Source organism: Mauremys mutica, chromosome 14 (assembly GCF_020497125.1).
Source record: "Mauremys mutica isolate MM-2020 ecotype Southern chromosome 14, ASM2049712v1, whole genome shotgun sequence".
Classification (NCBI taxonomy): Eukaryota; Metazoa; Chordata; order Testudines; family Geoemydidae; genus Mauremys; species Mauremys mutica.
In genome coordinates, this window is record NC_059085.1 from 5,066,883 (window position 1) to 5,086,575 (window position 19,693).

A 19,693-nucleotide genomic window follows, 5' to 3' on the forward strand; every position below is an offset into this window, starting at 1 on the left:
CTTTGCCATTTGCTCTGTTCTTGGGTTCCACCAGGGGTCCTGAAACATACAAGCCGCTCACAAGAGGAGAGTAGGTGGGCAGAGTGGAGGGATTGTGTAATGGGAACACTTGTCTTTTACAGGAGTCTCGGCAAACCAAAAGCAAGGCAGTAGGTCAAACATGCAGATTTACACCCCGTGCAGTTCAGCTGTCTATTTTAGGTGCTTGTCTGGCCCCCAGCTGTGCAGTATCTGAGCACCTCTCATAACACCCCGATGAAGCTGGCTATGAGTCAGCAGTGTGCCCTTGTTGCCAAGAAGGCTAAAAGCATATTGGGCTGCATTAGTAGGAGCATTGCCAGCAGATCGAGGGAAGTGATTATTCCCCTCCATTCGGCACAGAGAGAGCCTGGTCCAGAAAAGTACATCTGAGGGTCATTCAGAGAGGTTGTAGTAGATATCACGGGAGGTCACCAGAAACAGTCCTTAAGGGCATCAATAGACAAGGAACAAGGGAAGCTGAAGATGTCTTTTTTCAAAGTTAATCTGCTGTTATGGGTATCTCTGGAGCCCTGCGTTGCAGTGGATCTGCAACCATAATGCTGCATCCTGGCTGAGTCAGCAGCAGCAGGACTGAAACTGACCTGTGGGTCTTAAAGCATCAGCCTCTACTGACTGAACTAAAAGACTCAGCTGTTAGCTAAGACTGTAGCAGGCTCATCAACCTCTATATGTAGCCTAGCCACCACGAGTCGGGGATGGAGCAGCACACGAGGTGCGTGTCAGTTACACACAAGGAGAAGTTCCCTGCAGAGGGAAGAGAAGGTGCCCTGCAGCGGTTGGGGCTGTCAGTGCCTCTTTTAAAATTCCACCTGCTGTGTTCCATGTTCTGAGGCAGGCCTCTGATGGTCATTGGAGGGTAACGGCTTTCAGTCACAACTGACCAGAGGTGGAGCAGAGCCAGCCGTACAGGTGAAAGGCACCTAGCTCCCTGGGCCATCTAGCAGGCAGTAGTTCAGAAATCTGAGTTCACTCAGGCAGCAGTGCCTCCCAAAAAGTAAATCCAGCCTTTACGAAGTGGCAGGAGGAGGAGGTTGAGTTGCTCTTCCCAAGCTATTGAGTGACGAAGCAAAAGGAGAATAAGGCGCCGTCTGCTCTCCAGCCATAATTGAGCCAGGCAATTCGGTTACCACATGGTGAACAGTTGTGTCACAGGCAGGACTGAACTGTGGGTCAGTATTATGGGTAAAGTCTTGGACACTCCAGGGTTTTTACCAGCTATGGAATTGGACTGTAGCTTTGAACTGTTGTAGCTGGATCTTGTGACTTGGTGATAGCTGTTGGAGTAGATGGGGCCTTTAAGAGCAGGCTGTAGACCAGCCCTACCTGGTGACCAGTGTGAAATGCCTTCTTCCTCCCCAAGCAGAGGGGGATGACATACAACAGGCCACAAGAGGGAGGAGCTCCAGGCCATGGGAAGTTGGGTGTCCCCATTCTAGGGCAGGAGAAGTGTGTGGAGCTGGGGGTTGGCAAAGTACAAGAAATATAAACTTGGGAATTACAGGAAAAAGTGGAGCAAGTTACAGTTAAAGATTGGAACAAATAATCCAGTTATCATTGAAATACCATTATAAACTCTCACCATAGAGACGTCAGGGGTGATTCTTTTATGTTTGTGTTTTCAGCTTGTGCCATTAGGTCTCCTTCTAGAATGACTATGAGCCTGTAAGGCATAGTGTTACGGTTTATAAATCCTTGAGCTGCTGTACCCAAGTATCCTCATACAGTCAATGTGTGGGGATGCCCTAAAAATGTCGTCATCCATTTTTTGACTGTTAGATTGGCCTTTCTGTCTATCAGAGTTCTTATACTGTGCTTGACACTGCAGGAGCTGAATTGAACAGTGGAATAGGCCTGTTTCTTTATTCTTGATTAAAATATGCACGCAGCCCAGCAAGGTGCTGCCTGTGCACTGTATTTGCAGATCCCACTGAAATCAAAACATGCTCAGTATTTCACTGGGTTGGACCGTGTATTCTTAACTAAGACTAAATGGTGGCTTTGCGCTTGTTGTGTTGCCCATGGAGCAGACCAGAAGGAAGACTGTGATTTCCAGAGTCCTGGGTTCTCCCTTTCTCCAAGGGGGAAGTAACCTATGCCAGACCCCATGGAGCACTGCTGCAGGTACACGGGGTAGGGGTTGGAACCATGTCTCCTCTCTTGTTCCCCTCCCTGCCTCACCCCACCCCACCTCACCAATGTGTGTAGAGGACGAATGTACCAGCTCTGCACAGGCTATGTCCCTCCACGTGCTGCTACCTACTGTATGGGGTGTCAGAGGATGCCTTGCACCCCCTTACTTCTCTGTGCAGTGCCATAATTCGACCATTTATTAGCAAGTGGTCTTACATCTCAAGGGCCTGATCCTGGGAGCCTTCTGAAAGCAGCTCTCACCTTCACGTCAACAAACAGTGACTGGTGGGGGGACAGGGTTCAGACATGCAAAGTGAGAACCTGATCCAGTGAAAAGCTGGGAACTGAGCGCAATCGGCATCTTGCAGGATTGGGGCCGTGGGACTTTATCCAGCCTCTTTACAGTCCTTGCTTTAGACCAGTGATACTCAGACCTCAGTGGTTCAGGAGCCAAATTAGCGATCAACATTACCCAAAAGAGCCACAGTTGTGTGAATTCATTGTTTCATTGACTGTTTTTATTATATATATAATTGCCACAGCAAAAAGACTGACCAAGTATTCTGCAGTTGGTTAATAACATAGTAAAACATCCTGACTGGCCTCACATTAAAGAGCCGCTTGCCGCTCCCGAGTCTCAGTCTGGAAGTCGCCCTGCTTTAGACTGGTATGTAATGTTTATTCTCTCCCCTCCCAGCTTAAAAAGGTGAGTAGGGGGGTGCTAGGGAGGAAGGTAAATGTATCCCCTCCCTAAGTGCTTATGCAGTTTACTAACGTATGGCATGAAGGAGCAGAATAACCAGACAATCACACTAGCTCCTAAAACCGCATTCCTAAGGCTTACTCTTAGGTGCATCTAACATTACAACTTTTAAGTAGACAAATTTCTTTCAACTTCAGTGTTATTTTGCTTGATAATCAGCTATCCGGCCACACTGCTGATCTGAGCGCCTGCTACATGACCATCCCACTCAGCACGTTTCATCCCTAGGTCACGTAAGTGGCTAGCTCATCATTATTGTTGTTCTGCAGATGGGGAACTGAGGCACAGAAAGGGTAGATGACTTGCCCAACTTACTGTTGCAAATCAGTGGCAGAGCTGAGACTAGGAGTTAATGAATGGGATTATATGACAGGATTGCCTGCAATAGCAGGGGACCGGATCAATGGGCCAGGCCTATGTTCCTAATTCAGACCTTCTGACTGGCAGTCCTAGTCCCTGACTGCTGGATTCTGCTGTAAATCACAGTGTGTTGAATAATAGAGCTGAAAATCTTTTTATTTGATATTCTGCTCCTGTGTGTTTAATGACAATTGCTACAGATCAGTGAAGTTTAGATGGGCTAAGTGGGAAAGGGGTCTAGTTCTTGACTAGAATGAACTTGAATGACGACCCTTGAAGTAGATCTGGAGAGGCGCATGTCATTGTTCACAGGACTGGGATACAGCATCTCCTTGTGGATTTTCCCTTGAGGATTGCTGTGAGTGGTACTTTGCCATCAGGAATGATGTGACTGTATTTTTTTAATCTCTTCAATTAAAATAATCTTTACATAACCTGTTCTTTTACCTTTTCTAAACATCTCAGATTTCCTCTGACACATTGCAGCTTATATATTTATGGTGTTGTAACGTGGCGTATTCTGGTACATTCCCAAGGAGGGCAGAGCTCCTCCTCATTAAGGCTTTGTGTAGACTTAACATGCTACAGAGGCATAGCTGCCCCTGCGCTGCTGTAGCGCTTCTGTGTAGACCAGTGGTTCTCAAACTTTTGTACTGGTGACCCCTTTCACATAGAAAGCCTCTGAGTGCAACCCCCCTTATAAATTAAAACCACTTTTTTATATATTTAACACTATTACAAATGCTGGAGGCAAAACGGGATTTGGGGTGGAGGGTGACAGCTCGTGACCCCCCATGTAATAAGCTCGTGACTCCCTGAGGAGTCCTGACCCCCAGTTTGAGAATCCCTGGTGTAGACAGTTACTACAGTGTGGGGATAGGATCTCCCGTTGGTGTAGGTGATCCACTTCCCCAAGAGGTGGTAGCTAAATTGACAGAAGAATTCTTCCATTGACCTAGCACTGTCTACACCTGGGGTTAGGTTGGCTTACCTACGTCTCTGAGAAATGTAGCTATGCTGATGTCCGCTGTCAGTGCAGACCAGTTCGCATTGCTGTATTCTTTGGCAGAGAGGGGTAATTGTTATTCCATAGGTTGCTGTTGGAATGATGCTATTCTTTTTAAAGCCAACTGTATATGGGACAGATCCTGCTAGATGCTGAGTGCTGAGTGCTAGATGCTGAGTGCCAGCTGTGGTCAAGGGAAGTTGATGGTCCTCAATACCTTATAGGATCCAGCCCCTGAGGCAGTTTAAAATTGTATTGTCCTCTTTGCAGTTCTCTTTTCCAGCATGTCTTCTGTGTAATATATTTGCAACTCACCGCAACTGAGCCCTGTGTGACTTCAGAGCTAGGATTGCCAACTTTCTAATTGCAGAACACCAAACACCTTTGCCTCGCCCCTGCCTCGAGGCCCTGCCTCTGTCCCGCCCCTTCTCTGAGGTCCTGCCCCCACTCACTTCATTCCCCCCTCCCTCCCTTGCTTGCTCTCCCGCCCTGCTCACTTGCTCAGTTTCACTGGGCTGGGGCCAGAGATGAGGCATTTGGGGTGCAGGAGGGGGTTGTGGGGTGGGGCCGAGGGCTTTGGAGTGGGAGAGTGAGAGTGGGAAAGGGTTCTGGCTGTGCATTTGAGCTCTGATGTGGGGCCAGGGATGAGGGATTTGGGGTGCAGGAGATTGGGGCTGAGGGGTTCGGAGTGCAGGAGGGGGCTCAGGGCTGGGGCAGGGGGTTAGGGTGTGGGAGAGGGTGCAGGCTGCAGGCTCTGGGAGGGAGTTTGGGTGCAGGAGGGGGTTCTGAGATGGAGCAGGGGGTTGGGGCACTGGAAGGGGTTCAGGGTGCAGACTCCAGCCGGCGTTGACCTCAAGCAGCCCTGGAGAGAGGAAGTCCGTATGGCTACTGGGAAGCGGCAGCATATCCCTCCAGCTCCTAGGCGGAGGGGCGTCGAGGGGGCTCTGCGCATTGCCTTCCCCCCCATAGCTCCCATTGGCTGAAGTTCCTGGGAGCTGCACAGAGCCGGTCACAGAGCCTGCCTGCCTGTCCCACTGTGGCCAACCAGACTTTTAGCGGCAATGCTAACTGGAGCTGCCGGGGTCCCTTTTCAACTGGGCGTTCCGGTTGAAAACCAGACACCTGTCATCCCTAGCCAGAGCCTGGGTCAGCTGACTTGGGCTCATGCTGGAGTCCAGGCTCTGAAACCCCTCAAGGGGGAGGGTCTTAGAGCCCAGGCTCCAGCTCCAGCCTGAGCATCTACACTTCTGTTTTCAGCCCTGCAGCCTGAGCCCCGTGAGTCTGAGTCAATTGAGCTGGGCTCTGAGACTGGGTGCCACAGGTTTTTCTTTGTAGTTTAGACAGACAGACCCCAAGTGACATTTTACCCTTCCCCCAAAACAATGTATGTGTTAATGTTAACTTGGCTGAACAGACATGTCCCTGGGAAACGTCCTGCTATTGAATGGGAATCCCCATGTAAATGCAATGGTGTGGCTGAGATTTTACATGCACATTAGCCAGGCAATTCACAGCTGGATTTTCCCCACTAGAAGCAGTGAGTGCAGTATAGGGTAGTGCACTTAGAACCACAGGGTTAGACAGGACCCAAGGGTATTCTAGTCTAAACCCCTGCCAAGATGCAGGATTTGTTGTGTCTAAACCCTCCAAGACAGATGGCTCCAGCCTCCTTTGAAAACCTCCAGTGAAGGAGCTCCCACAACCTCCCTAGGCGTCTATTCCATTGGCAGACTGCTCTTACAGATACCAAGTTCTTCCTGAGATTTAATCTAAAACTGCTGTGCTGTAGATTGAACGCATCACCTTTTGTCCTGCTCTCTGTGGCAAGAGAGAACAACTTTTCTCCATCTTTCTTATGGCAGCCTTTCAAGTATTTGAAGACCACTGTCATGTCCCCCCCCGAACCCATCTCCTCTTTTCCAAACTAAACCTACCCTGTTCTTTCAGCCTTTGCTCATATGACTTGCATTCCAGCCCTTCGAGCATCTTTGTCGCTCACCTCTGGATCCTTTCCAGTTTCTCCACATCCTTTCTATGCATTGGTGACCAAAACTGGACACACTACTCCAGCTGAGGCCTAACCAGCACCAAGTAGAGTGGTACTGTCACTCCCATGCTATGCCTCTGTTAATGCAACCAAAATTGCAATTGCTTTTTTTGCCACAGCATCACATTGCTGACTCATCTTGAGGTTGTGATCCACCACAACTCCCAGATCCTTCTCAGCAGTGCTGCTGCCAAGCCAGTTATCCCCCATTCTGTATTCGTGCATTTGGTTTTTCTTCCCTCAGAGTAGTACCTTACATTTGTCTTTATTGAATTTCATTTTGTTGTCTTTAGCCCAGTTCTCTAATATATCAAGATCCCTCTGAATTTTAGCTTTATCCTCCAAAGTGTTGGCAGCACTTTGTGTCATCTGCACATTTGATCAGTATGCTCTTTATTCCTTCATCCTGGTCATTAATACAGATGTTAAACAACACCAGACCTTAGATAATCCATTCCAGTGCTTCACCACCCTCCTAGTGAAATAGTGTTTTCTAATATCCAACCTAGACCTCCCCCACTGCAACTTGAGACCATTGCTCCTTGTTCTGTCATCTGCCACCACTGAGAACAGTCTAGATCCATCCTCTTTGGAACCCCCTTTCAGGTAGTTGAAAGCAGCTATCAATCCCCGCTCATTTTCCTCTTCTGCAGACTAAACAATCTCAGTTCCCTCAGCCTCTCCTCATAAGTCATGTGCTCCAGCCCCCTAATCATTTTCATTGCCCTCTGCTGGACTCTCTCCAACTTGTCCAAATCCCTTCTGTAGTGGGGGGACCAAAACTGGACACACTACTCCAGATGTGGCCTCACCAGTGTCGAATAGAGGGGAATAATCACTTCCCTCGATCTGCTGGCAATGCTCCTACTAATACAGCCCAATATGCCATTGGGCTTCTTGGCAACAAGGGCACACTGCTGACTCATAATCAGCTTCTCATCCACTGTAATCCCCAGGTCCTTTTCTGCAGAACTGCTGCCTAGCCAGTCGGTTCCTAGTCTGTAGCAGTGCATGGGATTCTTCCTTCCTAAGTGCAGAACTCTGCACTTATCCTTGTTGAACCTCATCAGATTTCTTTTGGCCCAATCCTCCAATTTGTCTAGGTCACGCTCCAGCCTATCTACCTCTCTCCCCTTAGTATCATCTGCAAATTTCCTGAGGGTGCAATTAATCCCATCGTCCAGATTATTTATAAAGATGTTGAACAAAACTGGCCCTAGGACTGACCCTTGGGGCACTCTGCTTGATACCAGCTGCCAACTAGAGATCAAGCTGTTGATCACTACCCATTGAGCCTGACAATCTAGCCAGCTTTCTACCCACCTTATAGTCCATTCATCCAATCCATACTTTTTTAACTTGCTGGCAAGAATACTGTGTGACACTGTATCAAAAGCTTTGCTAAAGTCAAGGTAGATCATAGATTATCAGGGTTGGAAAGGACCTCAGGAGGTCATCTAGTCAACACCCTGCTCAAAGCAGGACCAATCCCCAGACAGATTTTTGCCCCAGCTCCCTAAATGGCCTTCTGAAGGATTGAATTCATAACCCCGTGTTTAGCAGGCTAATGCTCAAACCACTGAGCTATCCCTCCCCCCCACCAGTAGCATATCCATTGTTTTCCCCATAGCCACAGAGCCAGTTATCACATCATAGAAAGCAATCAGGTTGGTCAGGCATGACTTGTCCTTGGTGAATCCATGTCAACTGTTCCTGATCACCTTCCTCTCCTCCAAGTGCTTCAGAATGGATTCCTTGAGTACCTGCTCCATGATTTTGCCAGGGACTGAAGTGAGACTGACCGGTCTGTAGTTCCCCGGGTTCTCTTTCTTCCCTTTTTAAAATATGTTTTTTTAAATATGCTAACCCTTCACCCTCCTCTCGATTAAAAACATTAACAACTTCCTGAAATGGTAAAAAATAGAGTATTTGTTATAGGCCCCACCTCCTCAGCAGCCAGGTGAGAGCGACGTGAGTGTTTTAAACAGCATTAATGTGTCAAGGAAATGATGTGAAGGTTTCCTTCCAGACATGGCAGAGCTGGGTGCATGCCAGCTCCCACTGTATTTTTTTAAAATGTATTATTTAGGTGAACTCAAATAGCTTTTCCTTAGTCTCCCCTCCTCCTGAGGATCTCACTGATACCATTGGGCAGTTTGGCTCTGAGCGTATTTCCTCTGGTTTCACTGCTCTCCGTCCATGCTTTGTAAAGTGGGTGATTATTCAGGAGAGAAATATCCATCCAGAAGAGCTGCTGCCATCGTACCCCATCAGCCCTGGATTGCTAGAGCCAAAATCCCCTGTCCCTGCTTTTCATGTTGGACCCAAAGAGCAAAATTGCTGGGCCTGTGTGGTGCAAGGTTTGGCAGTAGTGTCATTGTGTTTGTGTCTCTTGCATGCTCTGCTCCACAGAGGCTGGATCTGAGATAGTATTGAAGGGGTTTCCTGGGACAGGATGAGGGTTTGGTCAATGAATCCTTGGCTCTCTAGATCTGCTGGCTGCCAAGAATGAGGTTCACAGTGGAGGCTGCTGTCACCCTTTAGTGTCTTAATTGGTGCTCACGGCTTGGGATTACACTCAGTCCCACCCCAGCGCTGCAGTCCTTACTCGATCAAAACTCCCAAAGAAAATACACCAGTGACTATGGAAATACTCCGCTCCCACAAGCCCCTCATTCTGATTCCCCTAAAGATGCACAAACACTAACCCATGTTAGTGACGGGGCAGACGGAATTTATGGTAGAGAAGGGAGTGAGATCAGGGAGGCTGTGTGCATGGCTCACCTCTGACATATGTTTTATGCTGGTGTAACTCCATTGACTTGAGGGAGTAAAACAAGCCTTCTGGCTTGCTCCAGTGTGAGAGGAGAATCTAGTAGTAGAAGTTTAAAAATTAAAGCCCTGTAAAGTAGAACTCTCCCATGGGTCTCTCAGGGTATCTCAGGTTTCAGTTTCTGCAGCCTTGCACCTTGTATCATCATTTGCTCTTGAGCAAAGTGACTGTAAAATGCCCACTCTGAGTCAGTGGAGTCTACACTCTGTCCCATGCAGGAGGTGAAAATTGGGCCCAGCACCTGTTGTTGCTGAGGACTTTTAATGCCAAGGATTTTTTTGGCTTTTAAAAATCACACTATTGCTTATTCCAGATGAGCTAAGAAATGATGTGAGGATGCCGTCCGGCAAGGTTCTTCACTCCTTGGGGCCCTCCAAGATGCCTGAAGGATTCCAGAGCAAAGTTGTGGCCCCTCGTAATCCAAAGCTTGTCAGAGAGGAAGAAAAGGCTGTTACTGTAAGTACCTAACATATGGTTAGAATATCTGATCAACATCAGCGGTGGGGAGGGACCCCATAGTGCCAGTTCCCGCCCCCCACCTTTCCCACAAAGAGGCGGAGAAGGTAACCCCCCCTTTTGTTTTGTCTTCTGACTTCAGGAAGCCCCTTCTATGGGATCCAGGATCAATGGATGAGGAAGGGGTGGGTAAGAGGAAAGGAGTGGGAGGAGTCTCATCATCCCTCACCACAGACCTTGCAGTAAAGGAGAACCCCAGCAAAACAGCCATCTCCTCAGAGTTTAAACCGGAAGCAGGTCCTTAACTAGTGGCGTGATTGGTGTAGTAGGAACTTGCTATGCAAGCCATAGCTTATGAGACTATTCCTGTTAGGCTCAACTCATCCCACCCTGCTGTAAGATCCAGCAGTCCCGGGGAATTTGCCTGGTGTAGGGGCTTCTCCAGCTGGTACCAAGACACCATAATTGCCTATACCTATCCCTGCACTAGCCCTTGGGGAATGTCAAGGATGATCTGGGAGAGAAGGGAGCCTGGCCCGAGTGCCACTGCACTCCAGCTATTCCTGGCTGATGCAGTAGCCCCTAAGTGCCTTTGGCAGCTGGGCATAAGTTTGAGTAGTTTTCAGGCTGCTTAATCTGTGCCTGGGGTTGAACCAAGTCCAGAATAGAGGAACACAGAAATGACATCATGCCAGCTTGCCCTCTCATGAACCCTGTGCCAACCTCAGTTCCAGTGCAGGGATCCACTGGGCCACTGACTTCATGTCACATGAAGTGAGGACTAATCATGTTATAAAGGGCTTGTAGGGTCAGGGGTCAAACCCTGCCCCTTTTACCCACATGTTTAGTGAATGGGGTTTGCTGTTTGAGACAAGGTAAGCAGGATTCAGCCCAATGCTAGCTCATACCATGGAAACAGCTCTTCAGAGCTCCATCAGGAAGGCAATAAGGACAAAGCCAGATCAGACAACTGCTGATTAAAATGAGATGATCTAAACTTGGGCCATTCCTCTTTCCTTGAACCTTGTCACTCCATTTCTTTGATGCTTTGCCTTGACAATTCCCTCAGAGAAGTTGTCCCTACGTGGGTCTTTGTGTGAGCATGTGTAAAATTGTAGCCATGGGATTTTACGGACTTTTTTCCTTTCAAGTCACGTGCTTGAGCCAGGAAAGTTAAAGGAACACTCCCCCACCCCCAGCAAATCAGATTCCTCAGCCAGATGTCATTTCAAATCATGGCTGACAGAGAGACAAATAGGACGGAATCTCTCGGGTAGTGCATGTATATTCCGCTCGGTATAATTAATTTACCAGTTTTAAATATTTCAGCAGGGAACTTAGTGGAGTTCCAGGACTGCCCTAACGGCTGAGAACACAAATTATTTATCAGCGGCACTGTAACAAGAAAAGCCATTTATATAGTTCTGTCTCCTGTTGTTTTGAATTGCAGCTGACTCCATCTGCCTTCCTAAAGGAGATGTCTCTTACTACGGAGCAGAAGCTGGCTAGTACTCATGAGATGCGGCCACCTCAGATTATTGAGCTTTTAGACATGAGTGAAACCTCCCATCAAAAGGTAGCACTTTCCTGCCCTTCCTTCTAGCTCCCTTTTTCTTTCTATTTTATGTGATATGTTTACAGTGATGCAGTACATGGGATTCAACTTGTTTAAATCCTGCACACACTGGGCCTGACTGTCCTCTCAAACCACTGATTTCAATGGATCTACTCCTAGTTTATACTGGTGTAAGTCAGAGGGGTCTCAGGCTCCATGTCTTTTGCGGTCAAAGGGCCAGATTCTGATCTTGTTTCCACCAGTATGAATGCAGAGAATCTCAGTTGAAATGAATGGAGTTTGTCTGGATTTTCATTTCTTCTTCTTTGAGTGATGGTCTCTATATGTATTCCAATCATGGGTGCACATGTGTGCCATGCGCCAGAGCTGGCAGTGACTGTTGACCTGCATGTGCATCATGCATTTCCTCATGCTGTCTACCATTAAACCGGCGGTGCAGTGTCCATCACCGGTGGCGAGTGCGCCTCCCAGCACTTCCCATGCTTCGGACCTGGCAGTTCTGGACAGGCCAAGGCATGAGAGCAGAAACCCTCTCATCGGCATAGACGCAAGTCCCCATCAAGGGCAGCGTTTGCTCCCTGAGCCGTGCCAGGTCAGGTGACATGTTGCGCGCTGACACTGCTGCACTTACACCCAGGCTTTCCCATCTTGAGGGTGAGAATAAGAAGAAAAAGGATCCAGCGGCCCTGTTGATGGCCCTGGTACCCGCTGGCCCTGTGCCTTCTCCTGCATTTGCACAGCCTATCCCACTGCTATTTCCGAGACCTTCAGTGCAGCTGACTCCATGGACCCCACCACGGTCTTCAGTAGCCTCCAGAGACACTCCTCAGACCCCTGGCAGTCTGGAGCCCTTTCTCTCCTTGGAGGAACTGGAGCTTCCAATACCCACCTTCGCCACTGCTTTCCAGCCCACCACTGTGGAGACAAGCTGGTCCTGGTCCTGCTCCAGCTGGAGAGGGCCATGTCCACACTACACCATGGTCCGTCCGCGCTGCTGGCTTCCCGCTGCCAAAGGCATCTTTGGACTCCGAGGGCTTTTCTGAACCAGAGCTGACGTTTTCTCCGATATCCAGGCACAGCTCTGACTCTTGCTCCCAACTGCCTCCACTACTCGTCCGCGGTGTTATAGTTTCATATTGCCAACTATCAGGCTCTGCTGGCGAAATACGATTTTAACCCCTACGCTTGCAGAGTTCAAGGACAATCTACCCCAAGAACAGCAGCAGCAATTGCAGGCGCTGGTGGATGAAGGGCACCTTTGTAGATGAAGTCACCCTCCAAACGGTGGTCAATGCAGCTGACACATCCTCATGCTCACTTGCCAAAGGCATCCTCATGCACCACGAGTCCTGGGTACAGGCCTCTGGTTTCTCTTGAGAGGTACAAGTGACTACAAAGGACCTCCCCTTTTACGAGGACAAGTTGTTCTATGGTAAGACTGATGACCACCATCACTCGTTAAAGGACTCGGGGGCTACGCTGTGCTCCCTGGGGATCTATACTCCAGCCCTGCAGCACAAACAGCAGCTCCAAGAATTCCACCCCCGTCCATATGCACCCTACCCACTGTACTAGCAACGGCAGCAGGAACCCCCACGCCAGCACCACCAGTCCCAGTGTCAGCGACCCATGAACTCAGCCACAGCCATTTCCTCGATCCTCACTCACCGGCAACCCAAGGCACGCTTCTGATGTGTCAGTTGAGAGCTGTGAACCCTCCCCCTTGCCATCCGTGGCCCCACACGTCTTCTTTGGTGGCCGTCTTGCCCTTTTCGCCCACAATTGCGACAAGATCACCATGGACCGTGGGGTCCTGGAAATAATCCACCATGGACACTCTATAAAATTTCTATAATTTCCCTCACTCCCCCCACCCAGACACCTCCAGAGGACGCTACCCATCAGTGCCTTCTCCAACAAGAGGCCAGAGCTCTTCTTGCAACGGGCGCCATAGAGACCGAAGGCTTCTACTCCCCTTACTTCCTCATCCCCAAGAAGGATGGAGGTGCTGCCCCATTCTAGCCCTGTGCATACTAAATAGCTGTATCCGAAAGTCCAAATTATGTATGGTGATGCTGGCTTCTCTTATCCCCTTCCTCTCCCCCCCCGGGGCCTGGTTCTCAGCCCTTGACATGAAGGATTGTGTTCAGGTTATGGGGAACCAGCTGAACTAATTTGGATGGGGCCAGACACTATTTGTGTCACCAGGCGTCAGGCCAAGGTGAGGATACTGGGAATTAGGCAGGTCACAGCACATAGGGCTGGGCGAGCATTCCAGGCAGCAGCCAAGTAGAGCCCAGTTGTGCAGAGAACTTCCTGTGCCTCCCTTTGGGTTTCAATAGGAAGCTCTGACCAATCAGATGTCCCATTGTTTCTCCAGTCAGGGCCTAGGGGAGGCCTTCCTGATATAGGTTCAGGTTTCATGCTCTCTCTGTAGGTTGTTTAGTACCAAGCTGCTGGGTAAAACAGGGAGGTGAACCCAGGTTGGAGACATTCAGGGTCATGATACCATGGAGGTTGCATAGGGGAATGCCCCTCTGACAGCTTGGATGCATGCTCAGCAGGATAAACATTTAAACTTGGTTTCTTGCTCACTATGTAATACCTATTCTAAGAGGATACATTACTGAAGTGTTCTACTGAGCAGAAAATCCCCAGCCGAAATCTGTAACAAATTGGTTGAGAACTATCCTAAATAGCACAGGAAACTTGGAACAAATCCAAACTCCAGGGACCAGAAATAGTTGACAGCACACACTGACAATCCTCCCCCACCTGTGGATGAAAACCTGGCCCCACTACAGTTAATGGCAAAACTCCCATTGACTTCAGTGGGGCCAGGATTTCATCACGCAAGCCTTCTCTGTCTAGACTAGTGGTTTTCAACCTGTAGTCTTTGGGTCCACAGACCATGTCTAAGATTTCCACAGGGGTCTGCACCTCCATTTGACATTTTTTAGGAGTCCACAAATGAAAAAAGGTTGAAAACTACTGGTCTAGACTCAGATGTCCCTCGAGGGTCTTGGTGCAGGATGCCTCCTTATTAGAATGTGGAGATGGTACCTGCCTATCGGTGCAAGAACAGCACAATCAGATTAAAATATTTAGGGCTAATCTAAGAATCTCCTCCTAATATGTCCTGCTTTGCCCCCCCAACCCCCTGCTCTGTGTGTCCGTGCACGTTCCTGGGCATGCTCAAAGAACAGCGTGAAATAACACAGGCTTGAAAGGACAAAGTTGAGTACTCCTCGCTCCGGTTTAAAACTCACCAGAAAAGATTATGTAACCAAAGTTCTGTCCTCATTCAAATCCTCCAGTGACAGCAAGGTAATGTGAAATCATATAGCCTTGTCCTCTGTCATCTTTTGTTGAACTCTGAACAGCTGCTGTATTGCTTCTCTCGGTCGCCTTCCTTACTGACAGTAAAACTCTCTGCCCTGTAGTCTCCTGGGCCAGATCCTCAAAGGCATTAAGTACCTTACTCCCATAGGATCCTCCCAGTTTCCCAAAGGCATTTAAGTGCCTAATTCCCATGCCTTACTCCTATGCAAGTTAGGCATTTAAATATCTGAGGATCTGGACCATGATGTCTTTATATCAGGGTGAATGCATGCTATTAAGTCAATGGACAACAATCATCTCTAGAGTATCTTCATTGGGGTCCTCATGTAAATGCATTGATATCAGTTGCTCCACAGCTCTTTTGGGGAGTGTTCACCACAAACCTTATATAATTGCTTATAGAGATGGTCTAGCTTGCATCCTGCTAAAGAGCAATGCAGAATTTGCATTCATGACCCCATTCCTCCCAGCATTTCTGTGTCTACTTACTGAGTGTCTCTTTACATCTTTAGTTCTCTTCAGTTGACCTGGAGCAGAGCTTGTTTCAGCCCTTCCCATCAGAGGTGGTATTTCAGAACTATGCCCCTTGTGAGATCTATGAAGTCCCGCTGATTTTGAGGAACAATGACAAGGTAAGAGCCATCACTTGGATCTTTACCAGTCTATGGTGTTGTCTAATTTCTGTAGGTTGTGTGCTGCACTGATCTCCGTGTTATCAGCTCAGTGTTGGAGCACGGCATACAATAAGATGCTTCTGATAGTTATAGTTACAAAGTGACTGTAACCTACCAGCTAAATTTGTGCACCTAAGTGCCTGATGCTTCAGTGTGCAGCACACACATTTTTCTGCATCTTAAAACTCTGATTTGTTGATGCAAATGGATCTTGCTCCCCTATCCTGGGTACTTAGATATTTAACTATTGCACTGGAAGGCATAAATGCCAGTTGACATTGAAAGGCTTCATGTGAAGGTATGAGCCTGAAAATCAAACTTTCAGACTGACTAGGTCTAATCTTTCTCATCTGCTTTGTGACTGTGTTGCCTAAGGGGGGTAGTATTTGGATTAGGATCCAAATTAGGTTTACTCTGGGTTAAGGGACCAAGGCTGAGTTAGGGCAAGGTTTGCATTTGATGGTGCCAAAATTTCATGAATTGTTCTGAACTGGGGTCCAAATGTCACTCTGGTGGAAGGAGGTGCGAGCTCATTGTCTCCACTGGGGGCTGTTCCTCTGACACCAGGGCTGGAACAGGCCCCGGGACTGGGAGAGGAGTGTCTTTCTGGTATTTGGATCTAGAACCCAAGCCAAAGGAGCAGGTTCAGTGTGGGGATAGGCTCTGAACCGCCTTTCCTCCTGAAATCCAAAGGGAGCCCGTTCTTAGGGTTTGGTTTTGGCCTGTCCTTGCTGTAGCTGCCCCGCACAGTGAGAAAATGCCATTTATAGAGTGGTGGTAAGAAGCTCCCTGCTTCCTTGATGTAGGCCCTTGTCCTTTGATGTGCCAAGTGCCCATTTTTATGTCTTTTTAAAGCTCACCTCTTCCTTTTCAAGGCTAATTTTGTCCTCCTTTTTGGTCCCCTTTGTTGACATGGGCCTTGACAGGAAGTGCAGGACATCTTAGGTTTGCCGTGTGATGAACTGAAAGAAGAGTTTCCTGCTTGCTGATAACACTCACCCATACACCTCTCATTCCATGGACTCTGCTTAGTCTCTGCTTGAACCACGCAGAGGGGCCTTGTCTCAACCCAGGGAAGATGGAAGTCTTGGGAGGGGTTCTTGGCTCACTCCTCCTTTGTGTCCCCGCTCATGGAGGGGTCTGTTCCAAAGTAGTTAGCCCGATTAAGAACCATTTTTGGTGATTTCCTTCCTTTGGAGAGCTGTGTTTCTAAGGTTGTGCAGAGCTGGGCTTCAGCCTTGCACATGCTGTGGCCTTCTCTGTCCTGCCATGGCCAGGGAACAACAGCACAAGCCCATGTGGCCAGAAGGCTCAATTTCTGTCAGTAATTTCCTCTTTGCAGCGTTCCCAGCAGGGCTTCTCTGCTACTCGCAGCTAGTGTGCAGCATGCCTGACTGATCAGCCATACTCTGACTACACCCACCACATGTTCCCTGCCTTCCTACTAAGTGATGGATTGGCATGAACCAAGAGCATCCTGACTCTGGTCAAGACCCTTTTTAACCTTGTTCTTTAGATGCCAACATTCTTTTTGGGGTCCCACCAGACCCCCTGGGGTCAGCAGGTTACCATGCTGCTGTGTGGTGACTGCTAGGGTGTCTCAGCTCATCTTCCCCTGGTTGACAATGCTCTGTGTTGACAGGTGTCTTCTATTTTACTCAAGAATGGCCACAGTGGGTCCCCAGCCCTGGTGTCCTCATTCCTGCTTGTTAATGTCAGGATTGTTCACTTGGATTGTGTCTTAAAATAGGGGGATTTCCTTCATGCTTATTCCCTCTCTGTAATTAATATGATCTCTTCACATTGATGTAATCCGTTTACCAGCCTCTGTCTCTGCATCACTACTCAACTGGGGATGGATGAGTCAGCCTCAGCTCACATAGGCTCTCCCTCCCCTTTGAAGTGTTCTCGATTTGTACGAGGCCAAATCACTGCGCCAGCGATGCACCTCACTGAATGACTCTGAAGTCAGCTGACCCTACTGGGTGATGTGGAGCTGCTGGGGGTGGGGAATTAGGCAGAGGAGTTCCCTTCCCCTGCCCATAGCAGCTCTGTCTCAATCCTGACTCTGTCTGTCAGTCCGTGATGTGGCAGAAGTCGGTGCCACCCTAGGGCTGCCTCTCCTGCATGGGGAAGGGAGAGTTCCAGGCGTTGTGTTAACAGAAGAGGCTGGGTTGGTGGGAGTTGCTGGAGGAGATTCTCCCATACCCTGTGATTTCCTTCGGGGAGATCGTCCTCCCAATGGCCTCGTCTACTCTCCCCACTGACAATCCTATTTCAGAGCTGTGAGCCATCTTGAGCCATGTGGCCTGTTCACACCCCCTGGCTGTCACTCACCTGGGGAGGAACCTGTCTGCTTCTGAGTGCCATGCCTTTTCTGAGGGGAGTGGCTCTGTTTTACCTTCAGAGCGCTCACGATGGCCAGCACCTCAGCTCTTTCCACAGTGTCTGCCTTTGCTTGAAGTAACTTTGTGATCATTTTGAGATTTCCCTCAGAGGAGTGGGAGGGGGGCTGAAAATCAGGACTGAAAAGGGAGAAAACGAGGACTTGAAATTTCAGCAGAGAATAAGCTTGCTTGAAGGAGGTGTATGCCGGAAAGGATCCCATGGGAAAAGATAGTGAGAAGGAGGGAGAAAGTGAGCTGAATTAGAAAGTGTTCCAGGAGAGACTATTGCACGCCCCAGGGTTTTGTTTGACATCTGAACAAGAACAAGAAAGCGTGAAAAGTAATCAGAGATTTGGTCCTGTAAGGAAAAGGCATGTGATAAAGCTTCAGGTACAAGGAGAATGGAAAAGTGTATAGGAGAGAGTGGAAAGGAACAAATCCTTCTCCAGCTCTAATTGTAAACTATGACAAATCAGAGAATGAAATGAAGCCTGCCTGAGAGTAATGGCTAACGAGAAGCTCTGCTGTTATGGAGGCAGTAGGAGGTCGTGGAAGGAGTGCTAGGGCCTCCTGGGGCAATTTGATGACAGGAATACTAGATGCTGTGGGAAATGCTGTGTTGACAAGGGAGGCTAAAGGGAACTAGTGCTAGAGAGGGTCCCAGGAGAGAAGAAAGATGCTGTGAGGAGCTTAGGGCTACATTTATTTTGGTATCATAGAATCATAGAATCATAGAATCTCAGGGTTGGAAGGGACCTCAGGAGGTCATCTAGTCCAACCCCCTGCTCAAAGCAGGACCAAACCCAACTAAATCATCCCAGCCAGGGCTTTGTCAAGCCTGACCTTAAAAACCTCTAAGGAAGGAGATTCCACTACCTCCCTAGGTAACCCATTCCAGTTCTTCACCACCCTACTAGTGAAAAAGTTTTTCCTAATATCCAACCTAAACCTCCCCCTCTGCAACTTGAGACCATTACTCCTTGTTCTGTCATCTTCTACCACTGAGAACAGTCTAGATCCATCCTCTTTGGAACCCCCTTTCAGGTAGTTGAAAGCAGCTATTAAATCCCCCCTCATTCTTCTCTTCTGCAGACTAAATAATCCCAGTTCCCTCAGCCTCTCCTCATAAGTCATGTGCTCCAGCCCCCTAATCATTTTTGTTGCCCTCCGCTGGACTCTCTCCAATTTATCCACATCCTTCTTGTAGTGTGGGACCCAAAACTGGACACACTACTCCAAATGAGGCCTCACCAGTGCTGAGTAGAAGGGAATGATCACATCCCTTGATCTGCTGGAAATGCCCCTACTTATACAACCCAAAATGCCATTAGCCTTCTTGGCAACAAGGGCACACTGTTGACTCATATTCAGCTTTTCGTCCACCGTAACCCCAGGTCCTTTTCTGCAGAACTGCTGCCCAGCCATTCGGTCCCTAGTCTGTAGCAGTGCATGGGATTCTTCCGTCCTAAGTGCAGGACTCTGCACTTGTCCTTGTTGAACCTCATCATATTTCTTTTGGCCCAATCCTCTAATTTGTCTAGGTCCCTCTGTATCCTATCCCTACTCTCCAGCGTATCAACCACTCCTCCCAGTTTAGTGTCATCTGCAAACTTGCTAAGGGTGCAGTCCACACCATCCTCCAGATTGTTAATGAAGATATTGAACAAAACCGGCCCCAGCACCGACCCTTGGGGCACTCCACTTGATACCGGCTGCCAACTAGACATGGAACCATTGATCACTACCCGTTGAGCCCGACCATCTAACCAGTTTTCTATCCACCTTACCGTCCATTCATCCAGCCCATACTTCTTTAACTTGCTGGCAAGAATACTGTGGGAGACTGTATCAAAAGCTTTGCTAAAGTCCAGAAATAGTACATCCACTGCTTTCCCCTCATCCACAGAGCCGGTTATCTCGTCATAGAAGGCAATTAGGTTAGTCAGGCATGACTTGCCCTTGGTGAATCCATGCTGACTGTTCCTGATCACTTTCCCCTCCTTTAAGTGGTTCAGAATTGATTCCTTGAGGACCTGTTCCATGATTTTTCCAGGGACTGAGGTGAGACTGACTGGCC

The 19,693-nt window shown here is 48.5% G+C and overlaps 1 protein-coding gene across 6 annotated transcripts in view; it reads left to right on the forward strand.

Annotated features, from left to right (window-relative positions):
* HYDIN (HYDIN axonemal central pair apparatus protein) overlaps positions 1 to 19,693 on the forward strand; it is a 399,941-nt gene that overhangs the window by 12,467 nt on the left and 367,781 nt on the right. For 4 of the 6 annotated variants that reach the window (XM_044987150.1, XM_044987153.1, XM_044987154.1 and 1 more), the window contains exons 2-4: positions 9,495 to 9,637; positions 11,088 to 11,213; positions 15,068 to 15,187. In XM_044987150.1, the coding sequence (XP_044843085.1) occupies positions 9,518 to 9,637; positions 11,088 to 11,213; positions 15,068 to 15,187 (366 nt within the window). In that variant the 5' untranslated portion in view covers positions 9,495 to 9,517. Of the gene's footprint in view, positions 1 to 929; positions 1,212 to 9,494; positions 9,638 to 11,087; positions 11,214 to 15,067; positions 15,188 to 19,693 lie in introns of those variants that run through there. The other 2 variants (XM_044987152.1, XM_044987151.1) reach the window with 2 other exon arrangements.